This window comes from Oncorhynchus kisutch, linkage group LG14 (assembly GCF_002021735.2).
Source record: "Oncorhynchus kisutch isolate 150728-3 linkage group LG14, Okis_V2, whole genome shotgun sequence".
In the NCBI taxonomy this organism is placed as follows: Eukaryota; Metazoa; Chordata; class Actinopteri; order Salmoniformes; family Salmonidae; genus Oncorhynchus; species Oncorhynchus kisutch.
Window position 1 is genome coordinate 39,261,722 of NC_034187.2, and position 16,194 is coordinate 39,277,915.

The 16,194-nt window shown below is 44.1% G+C and overlaps 1 protein-coding gene across 7 annotated transcripts in view; it reads left to right on the plus strand.

Moving 5' to 3' along the window:
- myo6b (myosin VIb) overlaps positions 1-16,194 on the plus strand; it is a 93,324-nt gene that overhangs the window by 55,670 nt on the left and 21,460 nt on the right. For 5 of the 7 annotated variants that reach the window (XR_004202786.1, XM_020500883.2, XM_020500881.2 and 2 more), the window contains exons 17-27: positions 594-689; positions 5,498-5,668; positions 8,274-8,312; positions 8,429-8,522; positions 8,672-8,802; positions 8,906-8,983; positions 9,252-9,381; positions 9,942-10,032; positions 10,855-11,005; positions 13,207-13,415; positions 13,845-13,923. Coding sequence is in view for 4 of the 7 variants with exons in the window: in XM_020500883.2 (XP_020356472.1) it covers positions 594-689; positions 5,498-5,668; positions 8,274-8,312; positions 8,429-8,522; positions 8,672-8,802; positions 8,906-8,983; positions 9,252-9,381; positions 9,942-10,032; positions 10,855-11,005; positions 13,207-13,415; positions 13,845-13,923 (1,269 nt within the window). In the remaining 3 variants the exon portion in view is untranslated. Of the gene's footprint in view, positions 1-593; positions 690-5,497; positions 5,669-5,992; positions 6,140-8,273; positions 8,313-8,428; positions 8,523-8,671; positions 8,803-8,905; positions 8,984-9,251; positions 9,382-9,941; positions 10,033-10,854; positions 11,006-13,206; positions 13,416-13,844; positions 13,924-16,194 lie in introns of all 7 variants that reach the window. The other 2 variants (XR_004202787.1, XR_004202788.1) reach the window with 1 other exon arrangement.

Here is a 16,194-nt window from a genome sequence, read left to right on the forward strand (position 1 = left end):
TTAGAAACATCACAAGACATCAGTCAGGAAGTTAAAGCTTGGTCGCAAATGGGTCTTCCAAATGGACAATGACCCCAAGCATACTTCCAAAGTTGTGGCAAAATGGCTTAAGGACAACGAAGTCAAGATATTGGAGTGGCCATCACAAAGCCCAGACCTCAATCCTATAGAGAATGTGTGGGCAGAACTGAAAAAGTGTGTGCGAGCAAGGAGGCCTACAAACCTGACTCAGTTACACCAGCTCTGTCAGGAGGAATGGGCTAGACTACCTGAAACTTTTGACCCAAGTTAAACAATTTAAAGGCAATGCTACCAAATACTAATTGAGTGTATGTAAACTTCTGACCCACTGGGAATATGATGAAAGAAATAAAAGCTGAAATAAATCATTCTCTCCACTATTGTTCTGACGTTTCACATTCTTAAAATAAAGTGGTGATCCTAACTGACCTAAAACAGGGAATTTTTACTAGGATTAAATGTCAGAAATTGTGAAAAACGAAGTTCAAATGTACTTGGCTAAGGTGTATGTAAACTTCTGACTTCAACTGTATATCAATCTATATCAATCTAATGTCGCTGCCATCTCTCAGGTCCCTAGGAAGTCGAAGCTGGCTGTTCACAGGAACGTCAGAGATGATGAAGGCTTCATTGTCAGACACTTTGCCGGAGCTGTGTGCTACGAGACGGTAACCATCACGCACATCGATTATATTTTGATTTGTTCTTGTGATTGCTTGTTGTTTTAGCATGTATTATTGTATGATGTAACTTTGTCAGACTATATGCAGTTATATCCCAGACGTTGTGTAACTATGCAGCCAATTTAAATATTTCTCCTGGTAATAGGCTTCTCAGCTTGTTAGTAGGGCTGGGAATTGCCAGGGACCTCACGATACAATATTGTCACAATACTTAGTTGCCGATATGATTTGAATGGTCTACATTTTTAAGCATGTATTTTTCCAGAGACACCATGGACACCATGGCTGTTCCTGAATAATAAATAAAATCAGCAAAAAAAGAAACGTTCTCTCACTTTTCAGTGAGAGAGCAAGATTCAACTACTGAGACATACACTGAACAAGTTCCACTAACATAAATGGAATAATGTGTCCCTGAACAAAGGGGGGGGGGGTCAAAATCAAAAGTAACAGTCAGTATCTGGTGTGGCCACCAGCTGCATTAAGTACTGCAGTGCATCTCCTCCTCATGGACTGCACCAGATTTGCCAGTTCTTGCTGTGAGATGTTACCCCACTCTTCCACCAAGACACCTGCAAGTTCCCGGACATTTCTGGGGGGAATGGCCCTCACCCTCCAATCCAACAGGTCCCAGACGTGCTCAATGGGATTGAGATCCGTGCTTTTCGCTGGCCATGGCAGAACACTGACAATGGGACCATCCACCTCCAAATCGATCCCGCTCCAGGGTACAGGCCTCGGTGTGACGCTCATTCCTTCGACGATAAACACGAATCTGACCATCACCCCATGTGAGACAAAACAGCGACTCGTCAGTGAAGAGCACTTTTTGCCAGTCCTGTCTGGTCCAGCGACGGTGGGTTTGTGCCCATAGGCGACGTTGTTGCCGGTGATGTCTGGTGAGGACCTTTCTTACAACAGGCCTACAAGCCCTCAGTCCAGCCTCTCTTCGCCTATTGCAGACAGCCTGAGCACTCTTGGAGGGATTCTGTGTTCCTGGTATAACTTGGGCAGTTGTTGTTGCCATCCTGTACCTGTCCCGCAGGTGTGATGTTTGGATATACCGATCCTGTTCAGGTGTTGTTACACGAGGTCTGCCACTGCAAAGACGATCAGCTGTCCGTCCTGTCTCCCTGTAGCGCTGTCTTAGTCGTCTCACAGTTCGGACATTGCAATTTATTGCCCTGGCCACATCTGCAGTCCTCATGCCTCCTTGCAGCATGCCTAAAGCACGTTCACACAGATGAGCAAGGACCCTGGGCATCTTTCTTTTGGTGTTTTTCAGAGTCAGTAGAAAGGCCTCTTTAGTGTCCTAAGTTGACATAACTGTGACCTTAATTGCCTACCCTCTGTAAGCCGTTAGTGTCTTAACGACCATTCCACAGGAGAATGTTCATTAATTGTTTATGGTTCATTGAACAAGCATGGGAAACAGTGTTTAAACCCTTTACAATGAAGATCTATGAAGTTATTTGGATTTTTACGAATTATCTTTGAAAGGCAGGGTCCTGAAAAAGCGAAGTTTTACATTTTTATATTGGTTGACCGAGAGTCATCTGTATTTTCGGCTAGTCGATTGGTCCAAATTTTGAAACGTGTATTTTTCCATGCAGTGCCTTCAGAAAGTATTCACACCCATTTACTTTTTCCACATTTTGTTGTGTTACAACCTGAGTTTAAAGTGGATTGAATGTATATTTGTTTGCCACTGGCCTACACACTATACCCCATAATGTCAAAGTGGAATGATGTTTTTTCGTGGGGCGAGTTTGAGAGGGAAACGGAATAGAGCTAAGCACAGGCAAAATCCTAGTGAAAACCTGGTTCTGTCTGCTTTCCACCAGAAACTGGGAGACAAATTAATCTTTCAGCAGGACAATAACCTAAAACACAAGGCCAAATATACCTGGAGTTGCTTACCAAGATGACATTGATTGATTTGTTCCCGAGTGGCCTAGTTACAGTTTTGAATTAAATTGGCTTGGAAATCTATGGCAAGACTTGAAAATGGCTGTCTAGCAATGATCAACAACTAACTTGACAGAGCTTAAAGAATTTAAAAAATAATGTGCAAATATTGTACAATACAGGAAAGCTCTTATCGATTTAGCAGAAAGACTCACAGCTATAATCACTGCCAAAGGTGATTCTAACATGTATTGACTAGGGGTTGAATATTTATCTTGTGAAGATATATTAGTGTTTTATTTTTCATAATTTTTTTTGAAATGTTAGACTTTTTCTTCCATTTTGACAGAGTATTTTGTCTAGATCGTTGACAAAAGAATTACAATTAAGTCAATTTTATTCCCACTTTGTAACACAACAAAATGTGGATAAAGTGAAGGGGGTATAAAGGGGTGTGAATACTTTCTGAAGACACCCTTTGTGTTCTAATAAAAACAACCCTGTTAACAACACCTTAACGCAACATGCAACAATTTCAAAGAATTACTGAGTTACAGTTCATATACAGTTCCTAATCTATGGATTTCACATGACTGGGAATACAGATATGCATCTGTTGGTTACAGATACCTTAACAACATGTATGGGTGTAGATCAGAAAACCAGTCAGTATCTGGTGTGACTGCCATTTGCCACATGCAGCGCGACACATCTCCTTCACATAGAGATGATCAAGCTGTTGATTGGCCTGTGGAATATTGTCCCACTCCTCTTCAATGGCTGTGCGAAGTTGCTGGATATTGGCAGGAACTGGAACATGCTGTCGTACATGTCGATCCAAAGCATCCCAAACATGCTCAATGGGAATGGGTCACATTTCTGGTGAGTATGCAGGCCATGGAAGAACTGGGACATTTTCAGATTTCAGGAGTTGTGTACAGATCCTTGCGACATGGGGCTGTGCATTATAATTCTTAAACATGAGGTGATGGCGGCGTGTAGATGGCACAACAATGGGCCTCAGAATCTCATCACGGTATCTCTGTGCATTCAAATTGCCATCGATACAATGCAACTGCTGTCGTTGTCCGTAGCTTATGCCTGCCCATACCATAACCCCACCGCCACCATGGGGCACTCTGTTCGCAAGGTTGACATCACCAAACCACTCGTCTACACGACGCCATCTGCCCGATACAGTTGAAACCAGGATTAATCCGTGAAGTGCACACTTCTCCAGCATGCTAGTACCATCATAGGTGAACATTTGCCCACTGAAGTCTGTTATGAGCGCAAACTACAGTGAGGTCAAGACCCTGGTGAAGATGACAAGCACACAGATGAGCTTCCCTGAGAAAGTTTCTGACAATTTTTGCAGAAATTATTTGGTTGTGCAAACCCACAGTTTCATCAGCTGACAGAGTGGCTGGTCTCAGACCATCCCGCAGGTGAAGAAGACTGAAGTGGAGGACCTGGACTGCCTTGATTACACGTGGTCTGTGGTTGTGAGGCCGGTTGGTTGTGGTCAGTAGTTATGTGGTTGTGGTCAGAAGTTGTGTGGTTGTGGTCAATAGTTGTGTGGTTGTGGTCACTAATTGTGGTAAGCAGTTGTGTGGTAGTGGTCAGAAGTTGTGTGGTTGTGGTCAGCAGTTGAATGGTCAGTAGTTGTGTGGTCAGCAGTTTGGTTGTGGTCAGTAGTTGCGGTCAGCAGTAGAGTGGTCGGTAGTTGTGTGGTCAGCAGTTATGTGGTTATGGTCAATAGTTGTGTGGTTGTGGTCACTAATTGTGGTAAGCAGTTGTGTGGTTGTTGTCAGTACTTGTGGTCAGTAGTTGTGTGGTCAGTATTTGTGTGGTTGTAGTCAGTAGTTGTGTGGTTGTGGTCAGAAGTTGTGTGGTCAGTAGTTGTGTGGTTGTGGTCACTAACTGTGGTAAGCAGTTGTGTGGTTGTGGTCAGTAGTTGTGTGGTCAGAAGTTATGTGGTCAGTAGTTGCGTGGTCGTGGTCAGTAGGTGTGTGGTCGTGGTCAGTAGTTGTGTAGTTACTAACAGTAACCACAAAACTGCTGACAGTAACCACACAACTGTCAGAAGTTGTGTGATTCTGGTCAAAAGTTGTGTGGCTGTGGTCAGTAGTTGTGGGGTTGTGTGGTCAGTAGCTGTATGGTTGTGGTCAGTAGTTGTGTAGTCAGAAGTTGTGTGCTTGTGGTCAGTAGTTGTGTGCATGTGGTCACTGACTGTTGTCAGTAGTTGTGAGGTTGTGTGGTCAGTAGATGAGTGTTCAGTAGCTGTGTGTTTGTGGTCAGTAGTTGTGTTGTTACTGTCAGAAGTTGTGTGATTGTGGTCAGTGGTTGTGTTCAGTAGATGAGTGGTCAGAAGTTGTGTGGTTGTGGTCAAAAGTTGTGGTAAGCAGTTGTCATTACTGTCAGAAGTTCTGTGGTTGTGGTCAAAAGTTGTGTGGTTGCGGTCCGAAGTTGTGTGGTTGCGGCCATTAGTTGTGTGGTTGCGGTCAGTAGTTGTATGCTTGTGGTCAAAAGTTGTCGTAAGCAGTTGTGTGGTTACTGTCAGAAGTTCTGTGGTTGTGGTCAAATGTTGTGGGGTTGTGGTTGTGTGGTAAGAAGTTGTTTGGTTGTGGTCAGTTGTTGTGGTCAGTAGTTGTGTGGAGAACAAGCTATAGGATGAAAAATACCTGAGTTTTGGCTCATGTACAGCCGACTAGCACTAACTAACACTACCAAAAAGAAAGTACTGTGACTTTATAACATCATCCAAAAATAATATTGCAATATGTAACTGTATTGATGTTTTCCCCTATCACTACTTGTTAGCACACACGGCAAAGTCTGTTTATGTATTTGTCATGTTTTTTTCTGTGTGCGTGCGTTTGCAGATCCAGTTTGTAGAGAAGAATAATGATGCCCTCCACATGTCTTTGGAGAGCCTTGTGTGTGAGTCCAAGGACAAGTTTGTGCGAGAGCTTTTTGAGAACTCTAACAACAGCAAGGACTCCAAGCAGAAGGCTGGCAAACTCAGTTTCATCAGTGTGGGCAATAAATTCAAGGTGAGGAAGGAGACTGTAGCAGCACCTGGCTATGAGATGACACTTTTGAAGGAAAAACACACTACAAGTTCTTAGTAGTTTGTGTAAATCTAAAATTCTTACAGCGTTTGACATTGTTTCACATTCTGCTTTCGCTATTGAAGTGAATAGTGTGTTTAGTTTGTAGTCTAATGCTTTTCTTATTGCTTATTTCAGATTGTTGTTTCAGAAGTTATCTGACACATTAGAGAAAACTCTGTGCACTATTTTCCAACTTTTACCTTTGAACTTCTAACGCCTCTCCCCTCCTTCCCGCTTTTCTTCCATCCCTCCTTTCCTCTGTAGACCTCCAGTCTCCTACCTCTTTTCCCAAGAAATCCATGTCAGCTAGAGAGGGGGGCGAAAGAAAAGGTGTGGAAAAAGTCAAGAGATAGAAAGTAGCAGCCAGGCTAAAGTCGGTCACAAAGAAGTATAGTCAGCCAGGGACAGAAGGTAACTTGTCTCACTGTAGATTGTTTCAACAACACCATACTGTATCAGCAGATGCACACAGAGCACCCATCACTGACTTCCTGTCATATTTCCCCTCCACCTGTCTTTGTCTATGGTCTTTGTGTGCCGTGATGCTTGAGTTGACGCTTTTAGCACTAACTCGTAAGATAATATGGACACAATGACCTGAGGGTAGCGTTGCAGAGAAAAGAGCAAGACCGGATCTTTTCAGCTTAATGACACAAATGTGCTTTAATAAAACATAAAATAATGATCAAAGTTAGGCATTGTGAGGCAATATATTGCAATGCTGTGAGGAAGGGAACACAGTCCAGTTTTATTTCTGTTTAAAAGATTCCCTACTATGAGCAGTGAAAGATGCGTGTATTCAGGACACTCATTTTTTATTTTTATTTTTTATTTCACCTTTATTTAACCAGGTAGGCTAGTTGAGAACAAGTTCTCATTTGCAACTGCGACCTGGCCAAGATAAAGCATAGCAGTGTGAGCATACAACAAAGAGTTACACATGGAGTAAACAATTAACAAGTCAATAACACAGTAGAAAACAAAGGGGGGGTCTATATACAATGTGTGCAAAAGGCATGAGGAGGTAGGCAAATAATTACAATTTTGCAGATTAACACTGGAGTGATAAAAGATCAGATGGTCATGTACAGGTAGAGATATTGGTGTGCAGAAGAGCAGAAAAGTAAATAAATAAAAACAGTATGGGGATGAGGTAGGTGAAAAGGGTGGGCTATTTACCAATAGACTATGTACAGCTGCAGCGATCGGTTAGCTGCTCAGATAGCTGATGTTTGAAGTTGGTGAGGGAGATAAAAGTCTCCAACTTCAGCGATTTTTGCAATTCGTTCCAGTCACAGGCAGCAGAGTACTGGAACGAAAGGCGGCCAAATGAGGTGTTGGCTTTAGGGATGATCAGTGAGATACACCTGCTGGAGCGCGTGCTACGGATGGGTGTTGCCATCGTGACCAGTGAGCTGAGATAAGGCGGAGCTTTACCTAGCATAGACTTGTAGATGACCTGGAGCCAGTGGGTCTGGCGACGAATATGTAGCGAGGGCCAGCCGACTAGAGCATACAAGTCGCAGTGGTGGGTGGTATAAGGTGCTTTAGTGACAAAACGGATGGCACTGTGATAGACTGCATCCAGTTTGCTGAGTAGAGTGTTGGAAGCCATTTTGTAGATGACATCGCCGAAGTCGAGGATCGGTAGGATAGTCAGTTTTACTAGGGTAAGCTTGGCGGCTTGAGTGAAGGAGGCTTTGTTGCGGAATAGAAAGCCGACTCTTGATTTGATTTTCGATTGGAGATGTTTGATATGAGTCTGGAAGGAGAGTTTGCAGTCTAGCCAGACACCTAGGTACTTATAGACGTCCACATATTCTAGGTCGGAACCATCCAGGGTGGTGATGCTAGTCGGGCATGCAGGTGCAGGCAGCGACCGGTTGAAAAGCATGCATTTGGTTTTACTAGCGTTTAAGAGCAGTTGGAGGCCACGGAAGGAGTGTTGTATGGCATTGAAGCTTGTTTGGAGGTTAGATAGCACAGTGTCCAAAGACGGGCCGAAAGTATATAGAATGGTGTCGTCTGCGTAGAGGTGGATCAGGGAATCGCCCGCAGCAAGAGCAACATCATTGATATACACAGAGAAAAGAGTCGGCCCGAGAATTGAACCCTGTGGCACCCCCATAGAGACTGCCATTCATCATTCATTCATCTGTTATCGTTCACTTTTTCTGGAAAACATCCCAAAAAGTATCTACTTGGCACAGTTGCAGTCCATTTTTTTATATATCTCGAGAAATCATCCAGATTCATTTAGGACTGATTAAAGCAAATCCCATTGAGAACAGTGCAAGTGGCTTTTGCAGAGTTGTCATGAGTCATGCATGGTTTTCCTTTGTCTTTCCGTGTGCTGTTATCCCTCACCTATTCACATGTTTTACTTTCTTGTCAGCATTATAATTATTGCTTTTCTTCAGTTGTAAATGTGCAATGTCAAATATAATCCCAATTTGTTTGTATGTGCTCCTTACCCCCTTTTTGTGCAGTGCGATGGGACTTAGATTAAGTATTAAGGAAGCTTTTTCTCTGCCTGCCTTCACAGACCCAGTTGAACCTACTGCTGGAGAAGCTTCGCAGCACTGTGAGTATCTGTGCCGTACCTGATGTCCTCTCTCACACACTGGTAGTCAGGAACTGGCCTCAGATTAGATGTGATCGATGGATATGTAATGGATATGATTTACCTGTCTTTCAAAGGGCTCCAGCTTCATTCGCTGTGTAAAACCCAACTTAAAGATGGTGAGCCACCAATTTGAAGGAGCCCAGATTCTGTCTCAGCTGCAGTGTTCAGGTATGGGCTTGGAGAGGAAGAACATTGTTTTGAGAGTATCATTAACACAATCACATTGTAAAAAATAATAATCATAATCAGTTATAAAGATTAGTAAAGACACACGAACACACACCTCTTTAAGACATTCTCTTCCCTTTCCTCACCAGGCATGGTGTCAGTGCTGGACCTAATGCAGGGCGGCTTCCCCTCACGAGCTCCCTTCCATGAGCTCTACAACATGTACAAGCAATACATGCCTGACAAGCTCACACGACTGGACCCCAGGCTCTTCTGCAAGGTGGATGGCTCCCCCAAACACAGTATTACATTTCAAAGGTAACTTTGCTCACATGTTTATACATTTTAAGATACTGATGGTTTTGGTTCTTGCTCCTCTGCAGGCTTTGTTCAAAGCACTAGGGCTGAATGAGAATGACTACAAGTTTGGGTTGACCAGAGTATTCTTCCGTCCTGGGAAGGTAAGCACTGCTTTCTGCTCTCTTTTTAATACTCTGCAGCAGTGTTTCCTAAACTCGATCCGGGGGATCCTAATAGGTACACGTTTTTGGTTTTGCCCCAGCACTACACGGCTGATTCAAATAATCAACTCATCAAGCTTTGATTATTCAAATCAGCTGTGTGTCGTGCTGGGGCAAAAAACAAAATGTGCACCCATTAGGGTCCCCAGGACGAGCTAGAGAAAAGCTGACCTTGAGTGATTCTGTTGATGTCCTGTTTCTGGGTCAGTTTGCAGAGTTTGACCAAATCATGAAGTCGGACCCGGACCACCTGGCAGAGCTGGTGAAGAAGGTCAACCAGTGGCTGGTCATCAGCCGCTGGAAGAAGGTCCAGTGGTGCACCCTCTCCGTCATCAAACGTATGCTTACTCATACTCGCACTGAGCTGGACGACATACCGTAGAACAGTAGCACTCCTGCTAGTTAAAAAATAATAAAGTATTTAGTTGTTAAGGACAGATACAATTAAAACATTGACGCATTGAATCATCATTAAGAGTCAGTTGCGTTACACCATCATGCTTTAGCATTAGTCACTAGACAGGCTTAAAAATGGCAAAAAAAGAAAACAAAGGAATATAACTTTTAAAACAACCCCCGTAACAATTAAGGTTCAAAACGATTTCTGCTGAATCAGAGTTGCTAAACTTCCCCTTCAGGATATCTCATAGCTGAGGCTATATGCACTGGTACGGCTGGCTGCACTTCCATCTATTTTCCTTCAAAAAACTCCAACTTAATATCCCTACAAGCTCAGTCAACAGATCATAGGGAGCGTGTGTGAATAGGCCCAATACTATGCTGATGATTGGATCTCCCTCTTACTCACTTTCTCTCACTCTTTCGCTTTCTGTCTTACTCACTCACTTTCTCTCTCATGCTCTCTATCTCTACCCCCCCCCCCCACACACACACACAGTGAAGGAGAAGATGAAATATCGTGCCTCTGCCCTTATTAAGATTCAGAAGACCGTCCGCATGTGGCTCTGTAAGAGGAAACATAAGCCACGGTGGGTGTACACACACACAAACACACACACACACATTCCCTTTGTTTGAAAGTGCTTAACACTGTGCCTTTTGATAGCTTCTACACATTGTGCAGTTAGAAGTTCAAATCAATCTTGAGAGCTCAGCCGTGACTCCTGGCACACTCTTGTCACACCATATTACATTAAGAAATGTTAGTCTTACTGTATTGCTTTTGAAGATACAGTATGTCGTTGTCGTATTGCCTTTGGAAAATATATATTGCTTTTGTGAATGGGACCATCCGTGTGATGAGTTTTTTGAATTGACTGCTCAGGACCCTAGAATGTGTGTAATAGGTTGTTTGACAGATAAAGCCAAATGCAGCTGAGATTTCTGTACTTCATTTGAAATACATTTGCAAAACAAAATGTAAAAGCATGTTTTCACTTTCTCATGATGTGGTATGTGTAGATTGGTGAGTAAAAGAAATATGGTTAAAACATTTTGAATTCAGGCTGTAACACAACAAAATGTGGAATACATCTAGGGGTATGAATACTTTCACTGTATATGATCTGTGAATAAGTTATTATGTAGCTAGCACAAAATGTCCATTTCACGAACCATTTTCAAGCATTAAAAACTAAAATAGGCTTTTATTCATCTCAACCAATACGATGTGTGTGTGTGTGTGTGTGTGTGTGTGTGTGTGTGTGTGTGTGTGTGTGTGTGTGTGTGTGTGTGTGTGTGTGTGTTGGCACGTGCGAGCTTTAGTGCTCACACTTATGTGGGTGCACGTATACTTGCATTTGCTCCTATATGTGTTTGTGTTCATATGCATGTGTGTGTTGCGGCCACAGCATCGATGGCATGGTGAAGGTGCGTAACCTGAAAACGCGGATGGAGTGCTTCAACGAGGTGGTGGGCGCACTGAAGGAGGGCAAGCAGGAGATGGCCAAGCAGATCCAGGAGCTGGGGGCCTCCATCGACACCCTTATGGCCAAGATTAAGGTGAAGGGCAGCTCCGTTGGTGAAATTGCTCCTAGGCACAGATCTAGGATCAGCTTCCCCTCCCCCTATCCTAATCTGGGAATTGCAAAACTGACCCAAGATCAGCATCCAGGGGCAACTTCACCCTAAACCGAAAAGCACAGGGTGACTCACCTCTCTTACTTTTCTGATCTAATCCCGCAGATCTCGTCTCTCTGTCATCTCATCAGGAAGCCATTTCCCTTGGTTGTTTTGATGTTCCCTCAAAACAATGACAGCACTGAGCAAATTTTATATGGGGCGGCAAGGTACAAATCTGTCGTTCTGCCCCTGAACAGGCAGTTAACCCACTGTTCCTAGGCCGTCATTGTAAATGAGAATTTGTTCTTAACTGACTTGCCTAGTTAAATAAAGGTAAAATGTAAATTAAAATATCTGCTGAGTGCAAAGCAGGGAAAATTCTGAGGCTTTAAAATTACAGTTTTAACAGTGGCCAATAGGCTCATAATGATCATAATGTAGTCCTACCAGAGTGGCCTACCATCCAAAACAATGGAGAAAATGCGTCCCATAATATTTTAACATAGTGATTGAAGTAGCTATTGAAACAGCTGTTCTATGATACAGCCTACAGTAGCAGCCAATGTGTGGTGTTAAATGTAGGCCTACATTCCATGAGACTTTTGAAAAAATTCAGGGCTTGGCAGTATCCTGTTGAGCCACATAAACAAGGACGTGACTGAAATGTTTTGTGTGTTTGATGCAAGAAGCCACATCATAAAATAAAATATTATTCCCTTACAATTATTATTATTACAGAGAATCAGACAAAAAGTATATGCTACACACTGCTACACACACACGGCTTATTCAAACCTGTCTCAAAATACAACACTGCCCCTTTAAGGCATAAAACAGATCTTTACTTGACTCGTTTTACACGTTGTGTGCTCTTCTAGGAAGCAATCACCAGAAATGAGTTATAACTGGGCTAGTAACTCACTAACTAGCAATGAATTTGAACACTTGCACACGCGGCTATGCACTTTGATCTCAAAACAAGCGCATCTACTCGTGACCACTCGTGCCCGTCAATTCAATAGAATCTACCGACAATGCGCTTTCCCGTAAAGTTAGATTTGTTTCTGTATGTTGCATTAAAAGGGGCTAATACTATCTTGATTCGATCACAATTCCCAAAGTAGAGGGAAATGTTGATAGTTTACACTAACGGGGCCAACTGTAGTAAAGTTGAGTGAAGTTCAATCTCGTGCATCTCTTTTCGCGGGCTGTAATTTCTTCTGCGCTGCAGTCCTGGTGGAGCTTTTGCGCGTGCACATAGTTTAGAGGGAACACTGGTTGATTTGATGTGTAATCCTCTAATATGGATAAATATGGTTAGGGAACTCGCCTGTCTCCCTCTGCTAGAAACACCAGTGTTATTTGGGGCCTCTAGATGGGCATACACATGCTATCCAGACTCTGAAATTGATTCCCTAATTGTTTTAGTGTTGTCTGTAAACTTTGTCTTTGTAACCCGGATGTGTGTTATTGGCAGAGGTAGCTAGCTAGAGCGCTGGTAGCGCTAGACTAGATGACTAGATGACTGGAATCCGTGCAGAACATTTTCCATGTGAGCAACTGTCTCATTCTCCCTTTCTCTCCTTCCCTCCCTTACTCCCTAGTTCAGCCACCTCTGTGCGTCTGCCCAACCCTGCGCTCCTCTGTTAGCATCCGCTCTGTGTTCACTAGCGCCTGGTGATGTTCTCCAGCGCCTGATGATATTCTCCGCCCTATATGAAGCCTGTAGCTTTAGCATCGCTCGCTGAATTAAACATGAGTCATAAACAATGGCTGTCATTTAGTCAATGGCGTCAGACCCCGTTCCCGCAGGGAAAACCCTCAAACCCATGGACAGTTTTAATTAAACATTTGTATATGCAGAGGAAATTAGGAAAGTTGAATTAAACGAGATTCTGGGATATTGGGAATGTAATGTTACTTTTAACGTTTACCCCACAGGCTTTTTATTGTGTCTCATTTGTTTAAGTCATTATGAAAAACATCAGTCCTATTAAACCTACTGTATATGCTGTATGCATTTATAATAATGACCATGACACACTTTGACAACACAAGTCCAAATCATTTTGCCTATACCAAATTGTGTAATAAGCCTATGTGATTATGCCAAAGACGTTGACCTATGCCCCCTCCTATAGGCAACAGTAATGACCCGGAAGGAGATTGACCAGGAGTACCAGGGTCTGGTGAAGCGCTCGGAGCAACTGCTCTCCTCTATGCAGCAGAAGAAGCAGGAGGAGGAGGAGATGGAGAGGCTGCGGCGCATCGAGGAGGAGATGGCGCAGGAGAGGAGGCGAAGGGAGGAGGAGGACCAGCGACGCCAGAAGGAGGAAGACGATAGGAGGATGTAAGTGGAGGGGAGGGAAGGGTGAATGATGGTGGTACCAGAGGTACAAATGAGAACATAAATGGGCTGGTAGTACTGGGGTACGCAATTTAAGTAGTGGATGGCTTCACTGTGTGCAGGCTTTTGGTTCTAGTGTATTAGTGCTGGGCTGGAACAAAAGCCCTGCACAGTGCAACAACAGCAGCCCTTCATGATTGGAGTTGTCCACGCTTGCACTGTTTTAGTTGAAGTCATTGACATGAATATCAATTTTAAAGAAACCCCCCAACAGGATATGTCCGGAGTTGATGTTCAGAGATTGAGCTTATACATTATTCATGGTTTGATCGTGTCATTGAGTACATCTGTGATTTTGAAGTGACATGGTGTTTTGCCATTTAAAGGCATTAACCACCTCTGTCCTCTGTCATCCCTGTCCCCTCTCATTAGGAAATCGGAGATGGAGCAAAAGAGGAAGCAGGAAGAAGAGGAAAGGAAGAGGAGAGAGGAAGAGGAGAGGATAATGCAGGTTTGTGACCCCACTGAAGTGCAAAAGGAGAGCTTTGTTTGTTTTTTAAAAATAATTATGTAACCTTTATTTAACTAGGCAAGTCAGTTAAGAACAAATTCTTATTTACAATGATGGCCTACACCGACCAAACCCGGATGGCCAATTGTGCTCCGCCCTATGGGACTCCCAATCACGGCTGGTTGTGAGACAGTCTGGATTTGAACCCGGGTGTCTGTAGTGACGCCTCTAGCACTGAGATGCAGTGTCTGCCACACCCGGGAGTTACTGACCCTTCCTTTCCCACTAGAGAGACCCTAACACTGGTCCACTTCCTCAGACATTGACCTTAATTCCTAATAGTCTCCAATGACTTTCTATGGAGCAGTAATGGATTGATTTCTTACCTGTCGTGTTTGTTGTACTAAGACCGAGGTCGTGGCATTGGTCAGATTTCCCAGTGGGCCGTCCCTTTCTTGTGATGGATCACTCCTGCTGAGTTTCTCCTTCCCCTTGCCTTCCCAGAACCACCCTCCTCCCTCCTGCTGTGCCTGTCCTCCGCTTCCCTTAATGATCATGCCCTCAATTACCGTTTGCAGTTACCTCCTTTTTTTCCTCTACCATTTCTTCCCATCCCCCTTCTGTCCTCTTCTGCCCTGTAATCCCATATGCATTTTCCTAATTTTCTCTTCCTCTGCCCTCTCTTCCCACCCCCATCCCCCTTTTCTTCTGTCCCTTATTACCATATGCTGTTCTCTCTTTCTCTCCTCCTCTGCCCTCTATTCCCAGCCTCAGGCCCCCCTTTCCCGCTCTTTTTTTTCTCTATCCCCTCATTCCCACAACCTTCTCCAGTCCTCAACCCTCCATCAAACCTCTTCCTTCCTCATCCATCGCTTATTTTCATCCGTCTCTCTTCTTTTTCTTCACTACTGCTCTCCTTTATCCTGCCCTCTTATTTTGGTAGTCTTTCATCTCTAATCCCCTACTTCCTGTGTGTGTTCTCCTCTTCTCTTCTCTCTGTAATCCCTACTTCCCTCTTCCCCCGCCATCCCATTCTCTTCCTCTCAACACACCAGTCCTCCTCTTTTCCATGCCCTCCTGTTCTCTCCTACAATGGTGTCTATCCTGGGAGTTCACCACCGTTCACTGTCTCTAATCTACCCGGGCTGGAAGCCCAGGCCTGTCAAAGCACTCCTGCTACTGTAGGAGTACTAGAAGTACTGATGCTAGTTCATTTCATGGGACGCAAGCAGAGGCACCCATGTCTGCCCTCACAAACTCACCCCAGCACAGCATTGATATTCATAGATCTCCCCCCCCGTTGCTTTTAGTAGCCTGATTCACATGCACAAAGCTGAGTTTCCGTTGCATCTTTAGCCTTGGCTCATCCTACTTCAAAGCCTTAGAATAGTGGAAATGGGCTTTTTTGGGGGGGGCTGTGCTTTTCTTTCCCTCAGAGATTTGCTACTTTCACCTTGCCCTCAGTTTCCTCCTCTCCAACTTTCTTTGCTACCTTGTTTATCGCCCTCCAACTTCCTCACAAGGCCTAAAGTTCCCTCTGACCTTCAGAGTTCCCCCTGACCTTCAGAGTTCCCCCTGATCTTCAGAGTTCCCCCTGACCTTCAGAGTTCCCCCTGACCTTCAGAGTTCCCCCTGACCTTCAGAGTTCCCCCTGACCTTCAGAGTTCCCCCTGACCTTCAGAGTTCACTCTGACCTTCAGAGTACCCTCTGACCTTCCTCTCTGATTAGGCTGCCGTGTTGTTGTTGCAGTTGTCTGCTGGGTGCATGTCTGCATCGTCTAGGTGCGCAGTCACAGGGACAGACTCGATACCAGCTGCTTGAACCAGGTTGTATGTCTAATCAGGCCACACAGCAGGCCCTGTAATTGCCTAAGTTCTCCTGGCATTCAGGGCCAGTCGAGGTTCCATCGCTCCCCAGGACTAAGACAGTCTGACACAGTCCATGGTCCTGCTCTAATCTCTGACTCCAGGGGTGGCTGGCTTTCCCCCCCAAAAAAGTGTGAGAAGAAGAACTTCCGACTTGTGTTTACAGATTAAAAGTGGCGTGTAATGTCAATCATCATGAAAATGTCAATCTATGCTGTGTAAAATGTTTTAATCTTACCAAGTTTCTGCTGTTGACTGTCTGAACGTAACTGTCTAGTGATAAAGATCATCTATTCTTTCTCTGCTGTAGTGATGTTTCACATCGATAACAGCTTCCTTACATGAAGCGCATATAAATGAACCACTCATGATGCAATGGCGGTGTTGAGAATAATGATGATGGTG